We start from the raw sequence: 26,691 nt of genomic DNA, 5'->3' as shown, positions 1-26,691 counted from the left end.
TTCAGTTGCATTCATAGTGTATGTTTCAATAGGAATCATTTTTACTTTTCTCTTGTCTTGGTTTGTAAAGTACAACAGTTGTGCTATTTGTTTTTAGTTTTGACTTCCTGTACTCTGAATACCCTGATCTATCCAAGGAAAGGATGCTCAGGGATACTAAGAAAGGATTGAAGTCAGGAGAAGTTTAAAACAGACATAACCCATGACTCCTTATGTTAAGATGTTTGAAAAATTTAAACTATAAGGCATTTAAAGGATACCTGAATACAATTGACATAGTATATAGGTAATTAGAATGCATGAGGTCATCATCAGCATATGGATGGGGTGATCTGTGCAATGTTCCATCTTCTCCCTTATCAGCATGAAGCCATGATATCATCCAAACCGGTGTACGTCTTTCTCCCCATGGAGTTCAACCCGTCTTATTAACATCCAGCAATTGTGATAGGCCTCGGGCTTTTTGAAAAATGCAGTTAAATTGTTTGAGAATATTTCTTGCATAAAGACAAACTTTTTGTTTCCTAACAGGAGACTTTGCACAGTTGGCTGACTAGAATAATCAGCTACTGTGCAAACTGGAATTTTTCCTAATTTGCCTAATTTAAAAAATCATTTCAATTCATATCCAACTGTATAGTATTTGTTGTATTCCTGGAGTCAGTGATTTTTCCAATTCAAGGAGTCATAAGTCAAAACTGCAAGGTCAGAATTACTTCTCAGCTCATTTGAGAATCTCAGGCTCTGAGCAATAGAAAGACAGTGTCAGGGGAGCAGGGTGGAAAGAATGTGGTCTTAGAAGAACAAGGTATTACACAAGTAGAAATTGAAGAAAAAAGTCTGCTGAAATAGTGGAATTCTGTATTAACTGTTGCTTGAGACTGTTTGCTGGATGCTATACCCCATGACTAAATTTATATCAGCCCCAGGAAGGGAGGGCTGCCAGTACATTTGTGTTGCAATGGTTCTGATCTGGAGATTAAAGCTGACTTTTGGGTTCTCCTTGAATGTAGAGATTGGCAAACTAGCCTGCGTTCTCGTTCAGGCTTTCCCAGGTACTGGCTGTGCTATTTTGGGCAAATGTCTAAATCTCTCTAAGCCTCACTTTCCTTATCTTTTTAAGAGAAGTAATTATAGCATCTGCTTTATGGATTGTTATTAGGATTCTATGAGATGATACTAGCTATGACAGACACTTCACCCAGTGTTCAGAGCATAAGCTCCTTAGTAAAAGTCAGCTACTATTATTGTGACTAGAAGTAATATTTAAGAACAATTCATCAAATATAGATTGCTGAGAGAAAGCCTAAGGTATTTTTCTTCCTGGCTCTTTTGTGAGTGAAAGGAAATGACTGACTCTTGTCATTTGTGGGGCTGGGCCTTTTCAGAAGTGATGAAATACAGAAAGGAATTCTAACTCTGGCTAACCAAGAGTCTGGTAATTTTCCAGAGACGTTTTCTTTGTCAGATAAAACAAATATTTAGCAACTTTGATTAAACTAAATGGTGACATTCTTCAGAGGCCACAGGTAGTGTATAAATGTCTAAACAAATTATAGTGGTGAAATAGAGAGAATATAGGTAAAATTTACCAGAAAACTAGAGTTATCTTAATCACTTAAATTTGAAGGAAGCTCTTATGTAACCTTCTTATATAACCAATACCTATATATTATAGTCTATGTCTAGTAGAATAGTGACATCAGAATTATAATAAAATATTATGACTATAAAAATACTTTAAATGTATCTGAGGTTCAAGAGTGAGTCATTGATATTGAAAATGTCAAAAACTGTTATATGTTATCATTACTTTATATAATAGTATATTTCTGGATATTTAAAGGCTTTTCTCTTTTATACAGTTGACAGTAGCCTTATTTCTGTGAAGAAAAGAAAAAAGAAAAAAAAATCTCAAGCCTTGTTATAAATGCTAGAAATTAGTATAAAGAGATAAACCAAAACCCTTTTTTATCAACATGATGATAAGAGAGGCCAATCTATTTTACATTCAAGCTTTAGCAGCCTCAAATTGTATATCCTTTCAGATTCAATATATAACTAAATATTTTTTTTCTTATTTCATGGCAGTTTCCTGATCTATTCTTTTGTTATTTTATGTTTTTGCTTTTTTCTGGAAACCTTTTCCAGGTCTGCTATTATCTTCCTTGAAAAATATTAAGCAGAACTTCATAAAGTATTGCACCATGGTTTTAGGCTAGAGTAGAATAATATTTTTCTATTTTGCCACAGTTATAATATTTTCCTCAAACTTTTGGTTACAACATCACTGTAGTGACTCCAAGAGAATCCTCTTTCTTGAATTCTAATATTTTGTGAAATTATTTAGAAGAATTTTCAGTTGGTCTGGATAGAGCTGTCTTAGTCGAATGAAAATGTTTTACATAAACAAAAGCCTTAGTTTATTTTGAGGATTTTATGAGTGTAGATAATGAGAAATGAAAAACCATTTGATGTGGCTTGCTACATAAATAGGATTATGAAAATGAAAGAAAATTGTAAAGAAAATGTAAGTACAAACCTAGAAACGTTTATTAACAATCTGTGCTGTTACAATGAACAGTCTTCTGAGAAATGTTTGAACATTTCCTGAGCTGGAACATTTCTAACTAGACTTAACCAAGTAACTAGATATACAGAGGGAATCATCTGGCACTGATAGAGGATAAACTAGTTGATTTGGTTGGTCTTTTGTGTCTTAAACTTCACCTGAAATGAGAACAATGTTTTCTTTTGCCTTTAGTCTTGGGTGTGGTGGGTGCTGTCATTTAAGTCTAAAAGATCCAGGCTGATTTTCTGGAAGCCCCACTTGCAGGAAACTTTTTGCCAAGCTACACTGTAAAAAGTACACTTTCTGTTCAGTTCAGTTGAGTTCAGTCGCTCAGTCGTGTCCGACTCTCCGCGACCCCATGAATCACAGCACGCCAGGCCTCCCTGTCCATCACCAACTCCCAGAGTTCACTCAAACTCATGTCCACAGAGTCGGTGATGCCATCCAGCCATCTCATTCTCCGTCGTCCCCTTCTCCTCCCGCCCCCAACCTTTCCCAGCATCAGAGTCTTTTCCAGTGAGTCAACTCGTCGCATGAGGTGGCCAAAGTATTGCAGTTTCAGCTTTAGCATCAGTCCCTCCAATGAACATCCAGGATTGATCTCCTCTAGAATGGACTGGTTGGATCTCCTTGCAGTATAAGGGACTCTCAAGAGTCTTCTCCAACACCACAGTTCAAAAGCATCGATTCTTGGGCGGTCAGCCTTCTTCACAGTCCAACTCTCACATCCATACATGACCACGGGAAAAACCATTGCCTTGACTAGATGGACCTTGGTTGGCAAAGTAATGTCTCTGCTTTTTAATATACTATCAAGGTTGGTCATAACTTTCCTTCCAAGGAGCAAGCGTCTTTTAATTTCATGGCTGCAATCAGCATCTGCAGTGATTTTGGAGCCCAAAAAAACAAAATCTGACACTGTTTCCACTGTTTTTCCATCTATTTCCCATGAAGTGATGGGACCAGATGCCATGATCTTTGTTTTCTGAATGTTGAGCTTCAAGCCAACCTTTTCACTCTCCTCTTTCACTTTCATCAATTCTGTAATCAATTTTACACTTTCTGTAATTCTGTGCTTTCCCTTTTACTATATGTCATATTTATAATTCTATCAAGTAATTAAAAAGTTGAAGTTAATAAATAAAATTATTGTGCTAGCTCACCCTGTGTACTGGGTTCAGTTCAGTTCAGTCGCTCAGTTGTGTCCGACTCTCTGTGTAGTTTCTTAAAAAAGAATATAAGTAAAATCAGGAACAGATAGGAGCTGGATACTTCACAAGTATAGGAATGATGCCAAGCCCTAACTTGTGCAGAACAGAAGTTTTTCTTGGTGGTAGGGATGGAGAATATTGTGACCAGTGTTGAATCGTAACATGGAAAGATAAACCTGGAAGGAGGAAAGAGCAGGAGTGAGACTGTTAAGGAAAATTCAAGGTCAAGTCTTATAGGAGCTAATAAAGATGGAAGCTAGAGTGAGTCTTTAATTGCTGTAGACTTTTCCCTCTGTCATTCTCTTTCTACTTGTTCAAAGGCTCTAGAAATACTCATTAGTTCCATGCAAATTAGTCAAAATTGTTATAAATATCTTCTGATTCCTAGGATATTATTCATCTGACAGTACACGCTGACATAAAAGACATAGAAGAGGGAGGTTTGGGATAAAATTTGGTCTTTCTTTTCTTCACATCCAAATCAGAAAATTCTATGTAAAATATTGCTGACTAATTACTATGAAAGGAAGAGAAAGTGTATTTCATGAATTATGTTAGGATAATTTGCTTATCAAGTAGAAGAAACTGTGCCTCAAATAACATTGTTAAAAAAAAAAGTTCCAAATCAGCTGTGAGTCTTGACTTTCTTGAAAGGATACACACTGAGATGAACCAAAGGCATTCTTGGCTTCATTCAGAAAGTTTGTGATTTACATGTCCCATGCTTGCAGCCATTAAACTGAAGGGGAGGGGAAAAATTCTCTCTTCTCTCTTTTTAAGTTCTTTGGCTGGTATTTATTCATTTATTAAAGAATTTTGATGGGGGGGGTGGACCATTTTTTTAAAGTCTTTTGTTGAATTTGTTGCAGCATTACTTCTGTGTTTTGCTTTGGTTTTTTGGCCACAAGGTGTGTGGGCTCTTAGTTCCCTAACCAGGGATTGAACCTGTACTCCCTGCACTGGAAAGTGAAGTCTCAACCATTGGACCACATGGGAAGCCCCACCTTGGCTGGTTTAGCAATGAAATTGATATAAGATAGAATAATTGGAGAAAGAGGCTTCCCTGGTGGCTCAGACGGTAAAGAATCCACCTGCAAATCAGGAGAACTGTGATCTATCCCTGGGTTGAGATGATCCCCTGAAGAAGGGAATGGCTAACCACTCCAGTATTCTGGCCTAGAGAAATAGGAGAAAACCAAGTTTAACATTATATGCACAGTGCATGTGTTTATTAAGTTGCTTCAACTCTTTTTGACCGTACGGACTGTGCCTGCCAGACTCCTCTGTCATTAACATTCTCCAGGCAAGAATACTGCAGTAGGTTGTCATTTTCTCCTCCAGGGGATCTTCCTGAGCCAGGAATCGAACCTGAGTCTCTTATCGTCTCCTGCATTACAGACAGGTTCTTTACCACTGGCACAACCAATAGTCCTGTGAAAATCTGAGACTTCAACAGCCCCCAGGTAATTGAAGCTTGTATAAAATTTTGAGCTAAGGAAAGGGGTGAGGGTCTGTGGATATGAAGGGGAAGAAGTCCATTCACAGGATGGCAAAGGAAAGGTTTGAAAAACAGATTTTACCCTGTTATCAGTTTTGTTTCTCTGGCAAAAAGATATCTCTGGTGATAGCTCTCCTCCTGGAATAGGCCTGCTTTCCAGTGTAAATTTAGGCAGTTGATGAGGAGGAATCTACTGGGTTTTGATTGCCTTCAGCTCAAAACAATCCACATGCTAAAGTGGTATATTTGCGAGTCATGTATTCTGCCCCCTGCCAACCAAATAGTAAGAGGCCTACAGAGTGCCAGATGCCTTTTCTGTTACCTCCTGCTACCCCTGTGAGCATTAAGGATAGAACTTAGCCAACTCTGACTAAATGTTTACTATTGTTCAGCTCTGGGACTTTTAATACATTAAGTCTGTAATGATCCCTGTTCAGACTGCATGCTGTTTTCATAACCTGTATCCTTAATAATTAGCCTAGTTGCTTCTCAGAAAGACTTTTAAATGATTCATCATTTTACAAGTTCTACAGCAGGTTAATGATTTTGGAAAGCGTATTTTTGCTTAGCAACCTAATTTCAGTGGCTGTGTGAGTTTTGCAAGAGTGCCTATGGAGGAAGACAGATAGTCGGATTTCTCCAACTCTGGGATATAAAGTGAAAAAACATTATTTTAGAAAACATTTGTACAACTTTCTGAGTCATCTGCTTTGCAGAGTGATCGCTCCCCTTCTAATTTTCATCTGTTTAAGAACTTAGAAAAAAGTCATATAGAGAGTAGTTATTCAGAATCACACATGGATTCAAATCCTAGGTCTTCTATTCACTAGGAGTAGCTGTGTGATCCAGAAAAAGATATTTAATCTCTTTAAATCTCAGTGACCTCTTCTGTAAACTGAGAATCATAGCACCTACTGGTGCTGATGTGAATATGAATTTAAATGAGATGCTGTATAATGTAAAATGCTTAGCACATTGTTTAACGCTTAAGAAACGATAAGTGAGAGCTGCTAAAATAAGGAAGGCTATGCATGCATATGCTTCTGACTCTTTGCGACCTCATGCACTGCAGCCCACCAGGCTCCCCTGTTCAAGGGATTTTCTAGGTAAGACTACTGGAGTGGGTTGCCATGCCCTGTTCCAGGGGATCTTCCTGTCCTAGGGATTGAATCCAAGTCTCCTGCAACTCCTACATGGACAGGTGGATTCTTTACCACTGAGCCACCGGGGAATCCCAAGGAAGAGTATAAATATCACTAGATGTGAAACAGGAATGTCTGTTCTTATCTGGATACTTTGTCTTACTGAGAGAATAAAGTGGTTTAAAGTGGATATGATTGAGGGCAGACTTGGCTACGCTATGGAGAACTTCAGTTTTTCTCCCTCTTACATGTTGTCCAATTCTGTTCTAAATTTCTTGACTAGTTTGCTGTCTCTGAGTACTTTTGCAGTTCTGAGAAGAACAGGTGCTGACTGCTGATTTTGTTGTGGAGGTAAAGATAGAAGACCTTATTCAGAGTCTCACCTGGGTTCAAATCCTAGGTCTTCCATTCACTAGGAGTAGCTGTGTGATCCAGAAAAAGATATTTAATCACTAGGAAAAGGACTAAAAAGGGCTAGGATGACTAGGAAAGGACTAAAATCTGTGTGCACGTATCAAAGCAAAAGTAATTAATGTGCCATTTCAGTGTCACAGAGGAAAAAATACTTGCTAAGAGAGAATTAACATCACAGGTCTAGCACATGCGATCTTTCATCAGCGAAAGTGAATTAATGCGAAAGAGAATAGAGAACTCAAGCTTTGGACCTGATTAGTGATATAAAGTTCAGTTCAGTTGCTCAGTTGTGTCTGACTCTTTGCAACCCCATGAATAACAGCACACCAGGCCTCCCTGTCCATCACCAACCCCTGGAGTTCACTCAAACTCATGTCCATCGAGTTGGTGATGCCATCCAGCCTTCTCATTCTCTGTCATCCCCTTCTCCTCCTGCCCCCAATCCCTCCAAGCATCAGAGTCTTTTCTAGTGAGTCAACTCGTCGCATGAGGTGGCCAAAATATTGGAGTTTCAGCTTTAGCATCAGTCCTTCCAATGAACACCCAGGATTGATCTCCTTTAGAATGGACTGGTTGGATCTCCTTGCAGTCCAAGGGACTCTCAAGAGTCTTCTCCAGCACCACAGTTCAAAAGCATCAGTTCTTCGGCGATCAGCTTTCTTCACAGTTCAACTCTCACATCCATACATGACCACGGGAAAAACCATAGCCTTGAATAGATGGACCTTTGTTGGCAAAGTGATGTCTCTGCTTTTTAATATACTATCTAGGTTGGTCATAACTTTCCTTCCAAGGAGTAAGTGTCTTCTAATTTCATGGCTGCAATCAGCATCCGCAGTGAATTTGGAGCCCAAAAAAATAAAGTCTGACATGGTTTCCACTGTTTCCCCATTTATTTCCCATGAAGTGATGGGACCAGATGCCATGATCTTTGTTTTCTGAATGTTGAGCTTCAAGCCAACCTTTTCACTCTCCTCTTTCACTTTCATCAAGAGGCTTTTGAGTTCCTCTTCACTTTCTGCCATAAGGGTAGTGTCATCTGCATATCTGAGGTTATTGATATTTCTCCCAGCAATCTTGATTCCAGCTTGTGCTTCTTCCAGCCCAGTGTTCCTCATGATGTACTCTGCATATAAGTTAAATAAGCAGGGTGACAATATACAACCTTGACATACTCCTTTTCCTATTTGGAACCAGTCTGTTGTTCCATGTCCAGTTCTAACTGTAGCTTCCTGACCTGCATACAGGTTTCTCAAGAGGCAGGTCAGGTGGTCTGGTATTCCCATCTCTTTCAGAATGTTCCACAGTTTATTGTGATCCACACAGTCAAAGACTTTGGCATAGTCAATAAAGCAGAAATAGATGTTTTTCTCGAACTCTCTTGCTTTCTCCATGATCCAGCAGATGTTGGCAATTTGATCTCTGGTGCCTCTGCCTTTTCTAAAACCTGCTTGAACATCTGGAAGTTCACGGTTCACATATTGCTGAAGCCTGGCTTGGAGAATTTTGAGCATGACTTTACTAGCATGTGAGATGAGTGCAATTGTGCGGTAGTTTGAGCATTCTTTGGCATTGCCTTTCTTTGGGATTGGAATGAAGACTGACCTTTTCCAGTCCTGTGGCCACTGCTGAGTTTTCCAAATTTGCTGGCATATTGAGTGCAGCACTTTCACAGCATCATCTTTCAGGATTTGAAATAGCTCAACTGGAATTCCATCACCTCCACTAGCTTTGTTTGTAGTGATGCTTTTTTTAAATTTTTATTGGAGGCTAATTATTTTACAATATTATATTGGTTGGTTTTGCCATATATTGCCATGAATCCGCCCCGGGTGTACATGAGTTCCCCCTTCCAAACCCCCCTCCCACCTCCTCCTCCCCTTATCCTCCCTCTGGGTCATTCCGGCATACCAGCTCCAATCATCCTGTAATATGCATCGACCCTGAACTGGCGATTTGTTTCACATATGATAATATACATGTTTCAATGCCATTCTCCCGAACCATCCCACCCTCACCCCCTCCCACAGAGTCCCAAAGACTGTTCTATACATCTGTGTCTCTTTTGCTGTCTCGTATACAGGGTTATCATTTGCATCTTTCTAAATTCCATATATATGCGTTAGTATATTGTATTGGTGTTTTTCTTTATGGCTTACTTCACTCTGTATAATAGGCTCCAGTTTCATCCACCTCATTAGAACTGGTTCAAATGCATTCTTTTTAATGGCTGAGTAATACTCCATTGTGTATATGTACCGAAGCTTTCTTATCCATTCGTCTGCAGATGGACATCTAGGTTGCTTCCATGTCCTGGCTATTATAAACAGTGCTGCAATGAACATTGGAGTACATGTGTCTCTTTCAATTCTGGTTTCCTCGGTGAGTGTGCCCAGGAGTGCGATTGCTGGATTATATGGCAGTTCTATTTCCAGTTTTTTGAGGAATCTCCACACTGTTCTCCATAGTGGCTGTACTAGTTTGCATTCCCACCAACAGTGTAAGAGGGTTCCCTTCTCTCCACACCCTCTCCAGCATTTATTGCATGTAGACTTTTGGATAGCAGCCATTCTGACTGGTGTGAAATGGTATCTCATTGTGGTTTTGATTTGCATTTCTCTGATGATGAGGGATGTTGAGCATTTTTTCATGTGTTTGTTAGCCATCTTTATGTCTTCTTTGGAGAAATGTCTGTTTAGTTCTTTGGCCCATTTTTTGATTGGGTCCTTTATTTTTCTGGAATTGAGCTGCAGGAGCTGCTTGTATATTTTGGAGATTAATCCTTTGTCAGTTGCTTCATTTGCTATTATTTTCTCCCATTCTGAAGGCTGTCTTTTCACCTTGCTTATAGTTTCCTTTGCTGTGCAGAAGCTTTTGATTTTAATTAGGTCCCATTTGTTTATTTTTGCTTTTATTTCCAATATTCTCGGAGGTGGCTCTTGGAGGATCCCGCTGTGATTTATGTCAGAGAGTGTTTTGCCTACGTTCTCCTCTAGGAGTTTTATAGTTTCTGGTCTTACATTTAGCTCTCTAATCCATTTTGAGTTTATTTTGAAATTAAAAGATGCTTACTCCTTGGAAGGAAAGTTATGACCAACCTAGATAGTATATTAAAAAGCAGAGACATTACTTTGCCAACAAAGGTCCGTCTAGTCAAGGCTATGGTTTTTCGCGTGGTCATGTATGGATGTGAGAGTTGGACTGTGAAGAAAGCTGATTGCCGAAGAATTGATGCTTTTGAACTGTGGTGCTGGAGAAGACTCTTGAGAGTCCCTTGGACTGCAAGGAGATCCAACCAGTCCATTCTAAAGGAGATCAATCCTGGGTGTTCATTGGAAGGACTGATGCTAAAGCTGAAACTGCAATACTTTGGCCACCTCATGCGATGAGTTGTCTCACTGGAAAAGACTCTGATGCTGGGAAAGGTTGGGGGCAGGAGGAGAAGGGGACGACCGAGAATGAGATGGCTGGATGGCATCACCGACTTGATGGACATGAGTTTGAGTGAACTCAGGGAGTTGGTGATGGACAGGGAGGCCTGGCGTGCTGTGATTCATGGGGTCACGGAGAGTCGGACACGACTGAGCGACTGAACTGAACTGAACTGAACTGAATAGTGTTAGGAAGTGTTCCAGTTTCATTCTTTTACAAGTGGCTGACCAGTTTTCCCAGCACCACTTGTTAAAGAGACTGTCTTTTCTCCATTTTATATTTTTGCCTCCTTTGTCAAAGATAAGGTGTCCATAGGTGCGTGGATTTATCTCTGGGCTTTCTATTTTGTTCCATTCATCTATATTTCTGTCTTTATGCCAGTACCATACTGTCTTGATGACTGTGGCTTTGTAGTAGAGCCTGAAGTCCAGCAGGTTAATTCCCCCAGTTCCATTTTTCTTCCTCAAGATTGCTTTGGCTATTCGAGGTTTTTTGTATTTCCATACAAATTGTGAGATTATTTGTTCTAGTTCTGTGAAAAATATCGTTGGTAGCTTGATAGGGATTGCATTGAATGTATAAATTACTTTGGGTAGTATACTCATTTTTACAATATTTATTCTTCCAATCCATGAACACGGTATAGTTCTCCATCTATTAGTGTCCTCTTTGATTACTTTCACTAGTGTTTTATAGTTTTCTATGTACAAGTCTTTTGTTTCCTTAGGTAGATATATTCCTAAGTATTTAATTCTTTTCGTTGCAATAGTGAATGGAATAGTTTCCTTAATTCTCTATTTTCTCATTATTAGTGTATAGGAATGCAAGTGATTTCTGTGTGTTGATTTTATATCCTGCAACTTTACTCTATTCATTGATTAGCTCTAGTAGTTTTCTGGTAGAGTCTTTAGGGTTTTCTGTGTAGAGGATCATGTCATCAGCGAACAGTGAAAGTTTTACTTCTTCTTTTCCAATTTGGATTCCTTTTATGTCTTTTTCTGCTCTGATTGCTGTAGCCAAAACTTGCAGAACTATGTTGAATAGTAGTGGTGAGAGTGGGCACCCTTGTCTTGTTCCTCATTTTAGGGGAAATGCTTTCAGTTTTTCACCGTTGAGGATAATGTTTGCTGTGGGTTTGTCATATATAGCTTTTATTATGTTGAGATATGTCCCTTCTATTCCCACTTTTTGGAGGGTTTTTATCATAAATGGATGTTGAATTTTTCGAAGGCTTTCTCTGCATCTATTGAGATAATCATATGATTTTTATTTTTCAGTTTGTTAACATGGTGTATTACATTGATTGATTTGTGGATATTGAAGAATCCTTGCATTCCTGGGATAAAGCCCACTTGGTCATGATGTATGATCTTCTTAATGTGTTGTTGGATTCTGATTGCTAGAATTTTGTTAAGGATTTTTGCATCTATGTTCATCAGTGATATTGGCCTGTAGTTTTCTTTTTTTGTGGGATCTTTACCAGGTTTTGGGATTAGTGTGATGGTGGCCTCATAGAATGAGTTTGGAAGTTTCCCTTCCTCAGCAATTTTCTGGAAGAGTTTGAGTACAATAGGTGTTAGCTCTTCTCTAAATTTTTGGTAGAATTCAGCCGTGAAGCTGTCTGGACCTGGGCTTTTGTTTGCTGGAAGATTTCTGATTACAGCCTCTAGTTCCATGCTTGTGATGGGTCTGTTCAGATTTTCTATTTCTTCCTGGTTCAGTTTTGGAAAGTTGTACTTTTCTAGGAATTTGTCCATTTCTTCCAGGTTATGCATTTTCGTAGTGATGCTTTCTAAGGCCCACTTGACTTCACATTCCAAGATGTCTGGCTCTAGGTGAGTGATCACGCCATCGTGATTATCTTGGTCGTGAAGATCTTTTTTGTACAGTTCTTCTGTGTATTCTTGCCACCTCTTCTTAATATCTTCTGCTTCTGTTAGGTCCATACCATTTCTGTCCTTTATTGTGCCTATCTTTGCATGAAATGTTCCCTTGGTATCTCTAATTTTCTTGAAGAGGTCTCTTGTCTTTCCTGTTCTGTTGTTTTCCTCTATTTCTTTGCATTGATCACTAAGGAAGGCTTTCTTATCTCTCCTTGCTATTCTTTGGAACTCTGCATTCAGATGCTTATATCTTTCCTTTCCTCCTTTGCTTTTCGCTTCCGTTCTTTTCACAACTATTTGTAAGGCCTCCTCAGACAGCCATTTTGCTTTCTGCATTTCTTTTCCATGGGGATGGTCTTGATCCCTGTCTTCTGTACAATGTCACAAACCTCCATCCATAGTTCATCAGGCACTCTGTCTATCAGATCTAGTCCCTTAAATCTATTTCTCACTTCCACTGTATAATCATAAGGGATTTGATTTAGATCATATCTGAATGGTCTAGTGGTTTTCCCTACTTTCTTCAATTTCAGTCTGAATTTGGCAATAAGGAGTTCATGGTCTGAGCCACAGTCAGCTCCTGGTCTTGTTTTTGCTAACTGTATAGAGCTTCTCCATCTTTGGCTGCAAAGAATATAATCAATCTGATTTCAGTGTCGACCATCTGGTGATGTCCATGTGTAGAGTCTTCTCTTGTGTTGTTGAAAGAGGATGTTTGCTATGACCAGTGTGTTCTCTTGGCAAAACTCTACTAGCCTTTGCCCTGCTTCGTTCTGTGCTCCAAGGCCAAATCTGCCTGTTACTCCAGGTGTTTCTTGACTGCCTACTTGTGCATTCTAGTCCCCTATAATGAAAAGGACATCTTTTTTGGGTGTTAGTTCTAAAAGGTCTTGTAGGTCTTCATAGAACTGTTCAACTTCAGCTTCTTCAGCGTTACTGTTTGGGGCATAGACTTGGATTACTTTTACATTGAATGGTTTGCCTTGGAAACAAACAGAGATCATTCTGTCATTTTTGAGATTGCATCCAAGTACTGCATTTCGGACTCTTTCATTGACCAAGATGGCTACTTCATTTCTTCTAAGGGATTCCTGCCCACAGTAGTAGATAGAATGGTCATCTGAGTTAAATTCACCCATTCCAGTCCATTTTAGTTCACTGATTCCTAGAATGTCGACTTTCACTCTTGCCATCTCCTGTTTGACTACTTCCAATTTGCCTTGATTCATGGACCTAAGATTCCAGGTTCCTATGCAATATTGCTCTTTACAGCATTGGACCTTACTTCTATCAGCAGTCACATCCACAACTGGGTATTGGTTTTGCTTTGGCTCCATCCCTTCATTCTTTCTGGAGTTATTTCTCCACTGATCTCCAGCAGCATACTGGGTACCTACCAACCTGGGGAATTCCTCATTCAGTATCCTATCATTTTGCCATGGGGTTCTCAAGGCAATTATATTAGATAATTCTAAAATATGTTTTTTTTCTGTAAAAATCCTACGAGTAATTCAATCTATAGTCTTCATTATTTAATGTAATTCTATTAATTCTATAAAGGCTAATAATACTATAAACACTTTATTTAACAGTATTAATATTGTTGCTGAAGTAAACTCGAGTCCACTTGCCCACTGCACAGCAAAGCCAATCTACTGACACTATTTTATGGTGAAGGAAAGTGCCGCATTTGTTTCAGGGTCCCACAGCAGAATGGGTGGCTTATGCTCAAAGGACTCAAACTCCCCGATGGTTTTCAGGGAAGGTTTTCCTAAGGTAACATTTGGTGTGAGCATTGTAGGGTGCATGACTTTCCTCTAGTTGGTTGATGGTGAGGTAATGGGGTGTTGTTTCAGGATTCTTCATCATCAGCCTTCTGGTTCTAAACAATCTGGGGTCCACCTGCTTGTGGTCAGCATGTAGTTACCACCCTCCACCTGGGAGTAGGGGGAGATCTTAGTTTCTGCATAACAACTCAAAAATATGTATCAGATTTTCTGTGTGTCCCTTGAGGAGGGGTTAGGATTCTGTTTTATTGCTGAATTATTGTTTAAGATATCATTACTTTTCTTTTTTTTTCCAAAAAACAATTATTTATTTATCTGGGTCTTAGTTGCAGCACCCAGGATCTTCATTGCATCATGTGGGATCTTTTGTTTCAGCTCACCGACTCTTTAGTTGTGGTGTGTGGGCTCCAGAGCATGGGCTAAGTAGCTGCAGCTCAAGGGCTTAGTTGCTCTGAGGCAGGTGGCATCTTAGTTTTCCAACCAGAGATCAAAACTGTATCCCCTGCAATGCAAAGCAGGCTCCCCACCACTGGAATGCCAGAGAAGTCCCTATCATTACTTTTCTAGCTTGACTCTTTGCTTCCACAGTCCCTCAATTCCCGAATTGGTTGAGTCTGCTCTTTGGAGTTCATGGAAGGCCTGGGAGAGTAAAGCCTTTTTCTACAAGCAAGAAATAGGGAACATGAATGGACTTTTGTACCTGGGAAGGTCCCACAGGATCTTGCTTAGTTTCAATATTAGATTGAGATTGTACAGAAACAATTAAATATAGAACTGCTGTGTGTGCTGTACTTAGTTGCTCACTCATGTCTGACTCTTTGTGACCCCGTGGACTATAGCCCACTAGGCTCCTCTGTCCATAGGGATTCTCCAGGCAAGAATACTGGAGTGGGTTGCCAACCCCTTCTCCAGGGGATCATCCTGACCCAGGGACTGAACCCTGGTCTCCTGCATTGCAGGTGGATTCTTTACCATCTGAGCCACCAGGGAAGCCCAAGAATATCTGAGTGGGTAGCCCATCACATCTCCAGGGGATCTTCCCAACCCAGGAATTGAATCGGGGTCTTCTGCATTGCAGGCGGATTCTTTACCAGCTAAGCTACTAGGGAAGCCCAAATATAGAGTTGGTACTAGGTAAATGCCATTTTCCGTGTGTTTGCAAATATAATTAAGGGCATATAATATATAGATAGTTATGCATTTGTCTTATTTTACAAATATCCTAATGCCATAGATCTCATAAAAGATACAAGAAATCCAGGAAAATAAGACACAAGCACATGTTAGAGTCAAATACAAATGTTGTGTGTGATTAAGGCTGTGTATGATTAAGTTTAAAACATTACCACCTTTGGAAATACTGCCTGGAACTTCCATTAATGCGTGGTCTAAATTGAAGTTGTTAGATCAATATTTGATGTTCCATCCCAAAGAGCCTTAAGAGAAATTGTTTTAGATCAAAGAAGTGCACATGTGGCATGGAGTCACGGGGAATCACGGGTCAATGTGGGAAGCCTGTGTGTCTTAGTTGTGATGTGTCAAGAGTTCAGTGGGGGCAACTGAAAAACCGTGGGGGAGGAAAAATAATTTTTGCTTTACTCTTCTAAGGTCTTTGGCTGTTATACCCCTGTATTAAAAAGACAGATTAATAGGAGGAAACAAATACAAGTTTAATAACATGCGTACCTCCTGTTTACATGAGAGAGACACAGGAAAACCGAGTAACTCTCTGAAATGACCCAAGCCATTACCTTATATACCAGCTTCAGCTAAAGGCCAAAGAAAGATGTTGAGCCACTTATGAGAGGTTACCAGGAAAGCACAGTAAACAAGGAAAGCATAGTAAATACAGATTTAAGTCATTGCCTTCTGCATTGGTTAAGAGTTTCTAGAGATTTTAGAGTTATAGTTCTCTTCCTGGTATAGCCAGGGAGACACGCTTACAAATGGCGGCTTTCCTTATAAATGTAAATATGTCTTAGGAAAGGGTAATTTATACCCAGGTTTCAGAGCTTCACAGGTCCCTGTTGTTTCTTAAAAACTAATGAGCTTAAAGTCGTCAGTATGCCAAAGAGGTATATTTTGGGGTGGTATAATGTGCTCCCCTTCAAAACTATTTGTCACATCTTTTAATTTTTTTGGCTTGGGACTTAAGTCAGCCCACTCTGCCCGCAAACAAGCTGTGATGAAATACAGTAGGTCTGTTCTGAAGTGCTCTGGCTTCCATTACAAAGAACATCTATTCTTTGTTCACCAAGGAAGCACAAAGGATGCTCTAAAATTTTAGGAACTAACCACTGAATGAAGCAGAAAACAGCACTGGTGTCAAGGGCCACTTCTCTGGTTTATAGTCTTCAAAATTAGGGCGCTATAGAAGGTTCACACACACACACACAAAAGGGTCCGTTTTATTGTAAGGGTTCAGTTCAAAAAAGGAGCTTGAATGTAGATTTCAAGATTTGTTAGAAGAATTAAGTGTTTGCTATCTAAAAGGAAACATCACACTCTTGTGTTTATTTTTCTATTTTAAGCCTGGTGTTTTGAAAAGCTTTTCTTGGTTTCTTAACTATGGTTGGGTTCATAAAGGAAATTTACTTCCAGAAAAGAAGTCTCTGTATTTTATCTGGAATGGGTAATGAAAACTTTGCTGCTGAGCTGTTCAAGGGAAGAACTATTTATACTGTGAGTTTTAAATAAACCCATGCACTAAGCTCCTATATTTAAGGATTTAGGCAAATTTTGTAGTACAGCCCCCAGGATATCAGAGGGATCTTCCCTAAACTTAGATTAGAGGCCTTGCCTTTGAGTTCAGTGTGTTTGTTTGTAATATATCTGTTAATCAAGTTCTTTTGCTTGGAGACTGCATAAACATTCAAAGTAGAATGACTCAAGTGAGTTCCCCATGGACAAATTAATTGTGGTTTTGTTTTTATTCTTTATTTTACCTCAACATATTTAAATAAAAATCTTGATTTTGAAGTTGGTCTTTTTCTCCCAATTCTTTGTATTTTATTACTGTAAAATGACTGACATTAAAAAAGAACAACAACAACACCCAATTTTGAAGAAGAGTTTGTGGAAAAGTAGAATCCCATATCAATAAAAACTACCCCGCCCTCTTCCCTCGGCATTTCCCTTTTTCTGTCTTCACTTCAATTCCCCTCCCCCGACTCCATGTGGATTTTTCTGCACATTGTGACTTCTGACTTGTTCTTGGCAGGGTTTGCGGTTTGCATTTTCTGATAGATAATTTAGAATCACTTGAAAAAGTAAACTTTTTATGTTACAAAAACTTGAGATTCACAGAATTCTTGCTAAGATAATACTGGGGGATCCCATAGACCCCACACCCAGTTTCCTCTATAATTAAAACCTCATGTTAGTGTGGTACAATTGTTATAATTAATGAACAAATAATGATGTATTATTATTGTCTAAAGTCCATGTTTTATTCATATTTCCTCAATTTTCCCCTAATGTCTTTTTTCCATTTCAGGATCCCATCCAGATGCCACATTACATCATTTAGTTGTCATGTGTCGTTAGCTTCCTCTTGGCGGGGACAATTATTCAGATTTTCCTTGTTTTCAATGTCCTGAATAGTTTTAAAGATCACGGATCAGGCATTTTGAAGAGTGTTTCTCAGTTGGGACGGGTCTGATGTTTTTCTCATTATTAGCCTTGGGTCATGTTTTGGGGAAGGGCGACCACATCGGTAAAGTGCCATTGTTATCACATACCATCAGCGTGAATTAGCACTGCTTGATGTTGATCTCTATTACTTGGCTTTGGATGTTTGTGAAGTTAGAATCACATTTTCATTTTCCCCTGAAGATTGGTCAAAGTATTTTCCTGAAGTTTCTAATGATATGATCATTAAAGCTGTAAGGAAGCTGACTTGGAATTGCTCTCCTGGTTTTTCTTTCTTGGTGACGTTGTAAAGCCGCTATTCATTTCTAAGCAGTTGGGCAAAAATCATTTCAGTGGTGGTAAAAACATCTTCTCTTTTCTCATGTGCTGTAGGTGGGAATGAGATCCCGAAACCAGGGCGGTGAAAGTTCATCCAACGGGCATGTCTCCTGCCCCAAGACCTCCATCATCAGCAACGCTGCTGATAAAAGTCTCTCAGAAGACACGAAAAAGAAGAACAAATCCAACAGAAAGGGGGATGATGTCATGGCTTCAGGAACTGTCAAACGACACCTAAAACCGTCTGGAGAAAGTGAACGGAAAAGTAAGAAACCCTTGGAGTTGTCCAAGGAAGACCTCATCCAGCTACTCAGTATAATGGAAGGAGAGCTACAGGTAGAGTCAAATTCTCTCAGTTGTGTCTTTAGTTTGAACCTGCAAAATAAGAGACAGTGAACCTGTCTCCCTCCCTGGATTGTGAGCTTCGTGGGGAGGTGCTTGTTTTTCTTGTTCATTCCTAAACCCCTAGTGCCTGGCGCAAGTTTCATGAAATACATTCTTGTTGAATAAACGGATAAATGGATAGAGCTGATTTCAATATCAAGCTTCTCTAGAAGCAGAAATTTTTTTCACGACACTTTTTTTTTTTTTTGAGCTTTTTAATTTGTATGGGGGTATAGCTGAGTAACAATGTTGTGATGCTTTCAGGTGGACAGTGAAGGGACTCAATCATACACACAGAGTGTATCCATTCTCCCCCAGACTCCCCTCTCATCCAGGCTGCTACATTACATTGAGCAGAGTTCATGTGCTATACAGTAGGTCCTTGTCAGTTATTCATTTTAAATACAGCAGTGTGTACACAACCACCCTAAGCTCCCTAATTACATGACGTGTTTTTGGTAATAATTTATTAATAGCACTTGGTAGTAAGTAATCAATGAGGTTATCTAATTTAGGGCCACTGGCTATGATTGCAAACTGAGGAAAAGTCATGATTCTTGGTTTTTTAAGTTATTTTTATTTATATATGGCTGCTCTGGGTCTTTGTTGCTGAGTGTAGGCTTTTCTCTAGTTGCATCAAGGGAAGACTACTCTCCAATTTTGGTGGGTGGGCTCCTCGTCGCAGAGGCTCACGGGCTCTAGGGTGAGCAGGCTTCAGAAGTTGTGTCATACCGGTTTAGTTGTTCTAAGGCATGTGGAATCTTCCTGGACGAGGAATTGAACCTGTGTCCCCTGCATTGGCAAGTGGATTCTTAACCACTAGACCACCAGGGAAGTCCAAAGTCATGACTCTTAGAAGGCAGAGCTAAGATCAGTTGTTACTTTTGCTTTTATCCAGGAGGTAGGGTAAAAGAGAGATGAAGAGACAGAGGGAAGCAGAGAGCGAGAGAGAAAGGGAAGGAAATTTCATTTAAAGCAGTCTTATACTTTGCTTCGGAGAAGGCAATGGCAAGCCACTCCAGTACTCTTGCCTAGAAAATCCCATGGATGGAGGAGCCTGGTAGGCTGAAGTCCGTGGGGTCGCTAAGGGTCGGATACGACTGAGCGACTTCACTTTCACTTTTCACTTTCATACATTGGAGAAGGAAATGGCAACCCACTCCAGTGTTCTTGCCTGGAGAATCCCAGGGACGGGGGAGCCTGGTGGGCTTCCATCTATGGGGTCACACAGAGTCGGACACGACTGAAGTGACTTAGCAGCAGCAGCATACTTTGCTTATTTTGGGGGTGACTTTCAGCTTTAATTTTCTACAGAGTCATAGGAGTTGAGATGCACTCAAGTAAGCAGAACATAGTGTTGTGAAAACCTAATCCTTCCACAAAGCACTTTCAAGTCTATTATCTCATTTGATCTCAATAAAAATGTGGGTGTCATTATCTATAATTTATAATGAGGAAACAGGCCCAGAAGGGTTAATGGGTTGGCCAGATGTCATCTTAGGCCTTTGATTCTTGATCCTGGGCACTTAACACTGCCCATCCTCCTGCCTTCTGTGGCTGCCAGGTCCCCCATTAAGAGAATGTTTTTAAGCACTCAAAAGGGAACTGGGATTCTCCTGAGTTTCTGAACCCTGGAAAATTATATTTCTGGAAGTGGGAAAACAATAACTTTTTTTTTTTTTTTTGAGGAGAGGATGACTTAAGAGTGAGGTTGCTGTTTTCCTTCTTGCTTTTGTTAGGTTCTTAGCTTGCCTAAGCCTCGAGGGGAAGACTAACAATTGAATGAGATGAAGCCTTTGTTTGGTGCCTTTAGTATCAGACATATTATTTGCAACCTACCATAAACCAGGGGATCTGATCTGTTCCTGTTCTAATCTGTGTGTGCCCTCAGATAAGGAAACCCCTGGGGTAAAGAGAAATAGAAAACATGCAAAACTCAAATTAAAAACAATCGAGCACGCTTGAGCTTACCATTTATGGGCTGAGAAAAATCACCTTTGCATTTCAAAGCAAAAGATGAAATTTTCCAGAGCACCACCATTACTAAAAATAGCTTCACCACTGCCAGAAATGTGGTTATTATTCAGCCTATTAATGTTTATTGTGTCAGGAGACAGAATATATTAGTCCAAATTTTTAAGCTGCCCCAGAGTACAGCTATTGACCTGAGTGGGAGGTACAACAGTAATCTAAGAAATCATTACAAAGGAATGTCATCAGCTTATTTCTTCCAGACCTGGTGGCTTATGTGAAGCTTATGGTTTTTCTAGACTCTAATAATTTCTATAGAAGGCTGTTATATCATGGTAGACTTTGGACTGTATTTAAGATTCATGTGGCTTTTATGTTGGTGGTATTGCCAGATATAGTTCTAGAGCCTAGGTATGCAAAATAAAAGCCCACACACCTGAGACAAAGAAATTAGTCAGAAGGCTTCAGAGAAATGCATTCTGCTCCCCTTTGCTGCTGCTACTGCTGCTAAGTCACTTCAGTCGTGTCCGACTCTGTGTGACCCCATAGACAGAAGCCCACCAGGCTCCCCCGTCCCTGGGATTCTCCAGGCAAGAACACTGGAGTGGGTTGCCATTTCCTCCAATGTGTGAAAGTGAAGTTGCTCAGTCGTGTCCGACCCTTAGCGACCCCACGGACTGCAGCCTACCAGGCTCCTCCATCCATGGGATTTTCTGGGCAAGAGTACTGGAATGGCTTGCCATTGCCTTCTCCGCTGCTCCCCTTTAACCTTTGTGAATACAGGGTACCTTACCTTACACAAGATGAATACCTGAGCAGTAATAAATAAGGAAAAGGTGTAAGATATCTGTAGGAAAGGCAGTGGAGGAAAAGAGAAATGAAGAACTTGATATTGTAAGGAATGCCATGGTGAATTCATCTGCAAAGCAAGTAATCCATTCCCCATGTGCATTTCTATGCACACACATGCAAACATAAGTACATGCACTTGTAAATGCAGATTTCACAATACTAGCCTTGTTAAAAATGAGAGTGTTCCTTTATTTAGAGCTCCTGTCACAGGAGGGTGAGTGTGTGTTGTAGCTGAGAATGGGAGGCAGTCAGCATCAGCAAATGTGAGTGGGCTGGTGGAAATGTGACAGCTATGTACCAGGTTTGCCACACTAGAGACAAGGGGGAAAAAAAGGTCTATCTGAAAAAAGATCAGGTGCTGAGAAGAGAGGCAGAGAGTTTAGGGACCCACAGCTCAGGCCTGTATGCTCTGCAGCTTGATGAGTATTTTATGAGCTTTTAGCGAGTTGTCTCCCAGAGCTTCAAAGGCTACCTGTCACCCTCCCTTTATGGAGCATCTGTGAAATGACTTAAACACCTTCCTCTGCAGGTGCTGTTCCAAGATTCTGTAAAGTATCAGGGCTGACAAGCAGCTCTGAGGTGTCTACCCACCTCCTTTATGTTACAAATGTGAAACTGACACTCAAATGAGTTAGGTGACTTGCCCAAGGTCGCACAGCAATTTAGTTAACATTTACTCCAAATCTAGCTTCCCTTTCTCTCAGTCTAGTGTCCCTCCTTTAATAGTCTTTTCTGATCAGGGGACGTGCAAATGGGGTATCCAGGGCCTTTATATTTATTCTTCAGTCTCCAGAATTTCTTTCAAGTAGACTCACTAAGAGGTGCAGGTTTGATCGCTGGGTCAGGAAGATTACCCGGAGGAAGGCATAGCAACCCACTCCAGTGTTCTTGCCTGGAGAATCCCATGGACAGAGGAGCCTGGTGGGCTATAGTCCATGGGTTCGCAAAGAGTTGGACGTGACTTTGCCTGCATGCATGCAGAGAACTCCAGGGCCAAAGCCATTTTGTAAAAAGATGGTAAGTGAAATTGAGGAATTTTTCAAGGAGATGGGGTATGAGCTGGGCCTTACATCATGGTGTGATGTGGATCACGGGAAAGAGTGGGGTAGTGGGGAGGTGACCGCATGGCCATGGGCTGGGTGCCACACCACCTTGGGGCTTCAGGTTCACTGATCTATGAGGGTTCATCTTTGGGGGGCTAGAACTACTGGTCAAAAGCAGAGGGGTGACACACAGAGAAAAAGGTGTATAATACTGGAGAGATGGGCTGGAGATCAAGCCTGCCTGTAGGAGATGTACCCTGAAAGTGACTTGCAGGCAAAGGAGGAGATGCAGTTTCACTCATACGCTTCATGACAATTTTCTCTTTCTCAAACTTCTTTGTGATCTCTCTCATTCTCTTCATCTCTGCAGCCAGGGTTCTGAACACTATAGACAATTTTCTGTGTTTTTTGGTATCAGTGCTCCATGGCCTTTGGAATCTATTGTATGTAATCTGTGGGAATCTGTTGAATCAACCTTATAGACAGAATGACCTTTATTGTTAGCACTGGCTTTTTGCAAAATTTGCAAACTTGCTGGGTTTTCCTTGTTGTTGTTGCTGTTTGTTTGCTTGCTTTTTGCCAGTAAGGAGGTGTCCAGGGAACTCATGAAGTTCACCTTAAAGGTGTACATTAGAAATGGAGTTGCCCCTCGCAGGGATTTTTGCATTTTAAGAAGTCTTGTCTGGAACTGGTGATGTGTCCCTGGTCTTCAACAGGGACAGCCTTCCAGACTTTTCAAGCCACACCTTAGCAGATGCAAGCTCGTCATTTCAGCACAATGTCAGACGGCATTGCCTGCATAGATGCAGCTGGAATAGTTTCCATGATTACAGTTCTGTCCAGCCACTGCTTCCAGTAACATGTACTTTCTAATAAATTGAAACATTTTTACTCTCTGGGTGAAAAACTGGTTACATATTTCCCAGACTAAACTGAAAATAATGGAATAGTACTCCCAGGCCATCATTTGGGCATCATGATTAATTTCCTCTTGTATTTGTCCAAAAATAGCACTTTTAAGAAGCCAGTCAATTTGGCTGAACTAAAAATGACCAAAATTCAAAGGAAACGGGTACTCACATCAAAAAGCCATAATACAGAATACTTGGCAGAAGGATATTCTTGTAGGATAATTCAAAAACAGAATACTAATTATTTTTCTTGATGCAAAAAATAGCTAGCTTTTTTATACAGTAAATTCCCTTGACATAGCCACTCAAATACTGTTAGAAAAACAAAACTCAAATTGGCTTTCATCATTTTTTCCCTCTTGTCTATGTAGGCAATTCTCTTCTACCTGTGTATAAGGAGGCTCAGAGAATAGGCTTATTAGATAATGTAACTCGACAAGGCACCCCTGAAACACTGCACCTCAGACTGGGACTTGAACCCATGTGCTGGGACTCAGACCTGGGCAAAACGCTGCGTGGGACTCCAATCCATCATCATTTAATTGGGATCACTCACCTGCTGTCTGGACTTCCTGAAGCTCAGGTGCTTTGTGTGTCAGCACAGAAGGAATTCAGCAAGAGGCAAAGTGATAGGCAAGATATAGATCTATTAATATAGGATGCTTGTAAGAGACGCAAGTGGGCAGGTTGGGGATCTCTGTCCTGAGGATTCAGTGGGCTACAGTTTTATAGTCAAAGGAAGCGGGGAGGGGGGAAGACCACTTTCTTCAAGGAGTGAGGCTTCTAGATATGAAGGAGGAGCTAGGGATGTATCAGGCAGGAGAGTGTCTGACCCTCTGAGGTCACACTAGAATTTCATTGTTGTTGTTCAGTCACCAAGTCATGTCTGACTCTTCGTGACCCCATGGACTGCAGCACTCCAGGCTTCCCTGTCTCTCACCATCTCCCAAGTTTGCCCAAGTTCATATCCATTGAGTCGGTGATGCCATCCAGCCATCTCATCCTCTGTTGTCCTCTTCTCTTTCTGCCTTCAATCTTTCCCAGCATCGGGATCTTCTCCAATGAGTTGGCTGTTTGCATCGGGTGGTCAAAGTATTGGAACTTCAGCTTCAGCCTCAGTCCTTCCAATGAGTATTCAGGGTTAATTTCCCTTAAGATTGACTGGTTTGATCTCCTTACTGTCAAAAGGACTCTCAAGAGTCTTCTCCAACACCACAGTTCGAAAGCATCAATTCTTCAGCATTCCGCCTTATTTATGGTCCAGCTCTCACATCCGTACATGACAGCTGGAAAGGCCATACCCTTGACTATACAGGCCTTTGTCAGCAAAGTGATGTCTTTACTTTTTAACGTACTGTCTAGGTTTGTCATAGCTTTCCTGCCAAGAAGCAGTCGTCTTCTAATATCATGGCTGCAGTCACCATCTGCAGTGATTTTAGAGCCCAAGAAGAGGAAATCCATCACTGCTTCCACCTTTTCCCTTTCTATTTGCCATCTCTTGATAGCAAATAGACTGGATGCCATAATCTTTTTTTTTTAACACTGAGTTTTAAGCAGGTTTTTTCACTCTCCTCCTTCACCCTCATTAAGAAGTTCTTTAGTTTTTCTTCCCTTTCTGCCATTAGAGTGGTATCATTTGTATTTAAATCAGTAGAAGAGTGGTGACATTTTACTTCCATTTAATGGCCTGAGGAATATCTCATACTTTTATTTTTGGCTTTATAGTTAAGCAAGCCTGTTTCATTTCATGACATTCCAACAGTTTTCTTGAGTGATCATTAACTTACAGTGGTCTCCCAAGTTTCCTAGGTTTCCCTGTCTATCTATAGTCCCCTCCTGGGACTTCTACAGCAACCTGTATAATAACTGCCATTGTTGTTGTTTAGTTGCTCAGTCATGTCTGATTCTTTATGATCCCATGAACTGCAGCATGCCAGGCCTCCCTGTCCTTCACCAACTCCTGGCACTTGATCAAACTCATGTCCATCGAGTTGGTGATGCCATCCAACCATCTCATCCTCTGTTGCCCCCTTCTCCTCCTGTCTTCAGTCTTTCCCAGCATCAAGCTCTTTTCCAATGAGTCAGTTCTTTGCCTCAGATGGCTAAGTATTAGAGCTTCAGCTTCAACATCAGTCCTTCCAATGAACATTCAGGACTGAATTCCTTTAGGATTGACTGGTTGGATCTCCTTACAGTCCAAGGGACTCTCAAGAGTCTTCTCCAACGCCACAGCTCAAAAGCATCAATACCATATTCTATCCCTATCACCACCGTTCCCGTGGGCATTGGTGTTTGCCAGGCTGAATCAGAGGCAATCACCACACACAGAGAAATCTTCCTTCATCTGGATGCCTGGCAGAAGTTGTTGTATTTCCAAGGTAATTTGTGAAATAGATAATATGCGTGTGGATTGTTAGAAGTTTCCTCTATTCTCTCCTTTGGGGGCTCCAGCCATTTCCTTTACTGGTTACTCTATTTTTTTTAACCTCTCTACTACCTACTATAGGTGAGCCTTCTGTCCACTCTCTTTTTCTCACCAACAGAGTTCATTCATTCTCAGTGAAAGTGAAGTCACTCAGTCATGTCCGACTTTTTGCCACCCCAGGGAGTATAGCCTGCCAGGCACCTCCATCCATGGGATTTTCCAGGCAAGGGTACTGGAGGGGGTTGCCATTTCCTTTTCCAGGGGATCTTCTTGACCCAGGGATCAAAGCCAGGTCTCCCAAATGGCAGGCAGACGCTTTACCGTCTGAGCTACTAGGGAAGTCATTCATTCTTAGGGCTTTAATTAACTAATTTAAAATTGATTGATCTTGCAATATTTAAGAAATATTGCACTACTGGAAGCCTGAAAAATGCAAAAGTGAGTAATAATAATACTTGCAGCTAAAATTTGATGAGCTCCTGCTATGTGCCAAGCATGGTTTTTGGCATGGTTTTCCCTCATGGCAGTCATGAGGAAAGAGCTCATGATCTGGTAGGACAGATGAGAATGTATGGGAATAAATATTTTGTAGAGTAGCTGCAATGCAAATTGCTGTTGTTGTTGTCCAGTCACTAAGTCGTTTCTGACTCTTTGCAACCTTATGGATGGCAGCATGCCAAGCTTCCCTGTCCTTCACCGTCTCCTGGAGTTTGCTCAGATTCAGGTCCATTGGGTTGGTAATACTATCTAACTATCTTTTCCTCTGCTGCAAAGCAAATTAGGGAGTACAAACATGGGAAAGATTGTGAAAATCCCAGGAGATGAGTGAAGAAAAGCTTCACTGAAGAATTAGATCTCAAAGAATTGTAGGTCTTAGACAGGCACAGAGGAGCATAAGAACTAACTTGGCAGAATCAAACAGACAGCAGGTGGAAAGTATGGGTCATGTTCATTGTGAATGGTCTCCCTTCTGTGGAGAAGTATTTGGTGCAGGTAAAACTACAGCTCTATTTGGAGACCAAAAATAAGGCATCTGAAAAACAACAGTCAGAAGGTGTGAGGATCCCAGAGGAGTGGAGGATGCAGAAGCCAAAGGAGTCAAGATTGTCAAGAAGAGGAGAGAAATTGTGTCAGTCGAATCAACAGAGAATTTCAGCTGGATGTGATTGAAAGGTGTTTGTTGGGTGTTCGGGTCTG

At 40.7% G+C, this 26,691-nt stretch overlaps 1 protein-coding gene across 5 annotated transcripts in view; it reads left to right on the top strand.

Moving 5' to 3' along the window:
- Positions 1–26,691, top strand: part of FILIP1 (filamin A interacting protein 1) — a 338,049-nt gene that overhangs the window by 195,611 nt on the left and 115,747 nt on the right. For all 5 annotated transcript variants that reach the window (XM_055433257.2, XM_088840542.1, XM_055433255.2 and 2 more), the window contains one exon: positions 17,963–18,244. In XM_055433257.2, the coding sequence (XP_055289232.1) occupies positions 17,963–18,244 (282 nt within the window). The remainder of the gene's footprint in view (positions 1–17,962; positions 18,245–26,691) is intronic.

Source organism: Moschus berezovskii, chromosome 10, assembly GCF_049115385.1.
Source record: "Moschus berezovskii isolate FMDL1 chromosome 10, NW_MosBer_1.0, whole genome shotgun sequence".
Lineage (NCBI taxonomy): Eukaryota > Metazoa > Chordata > Mammalia > Artiodactyla > Moschidae > Moschus > Moschus berezovskii.
Note: the sequence above shows the minus strand (reverse complement) of the source record. Positions and strands in the feature narration are given on the sequence as shown.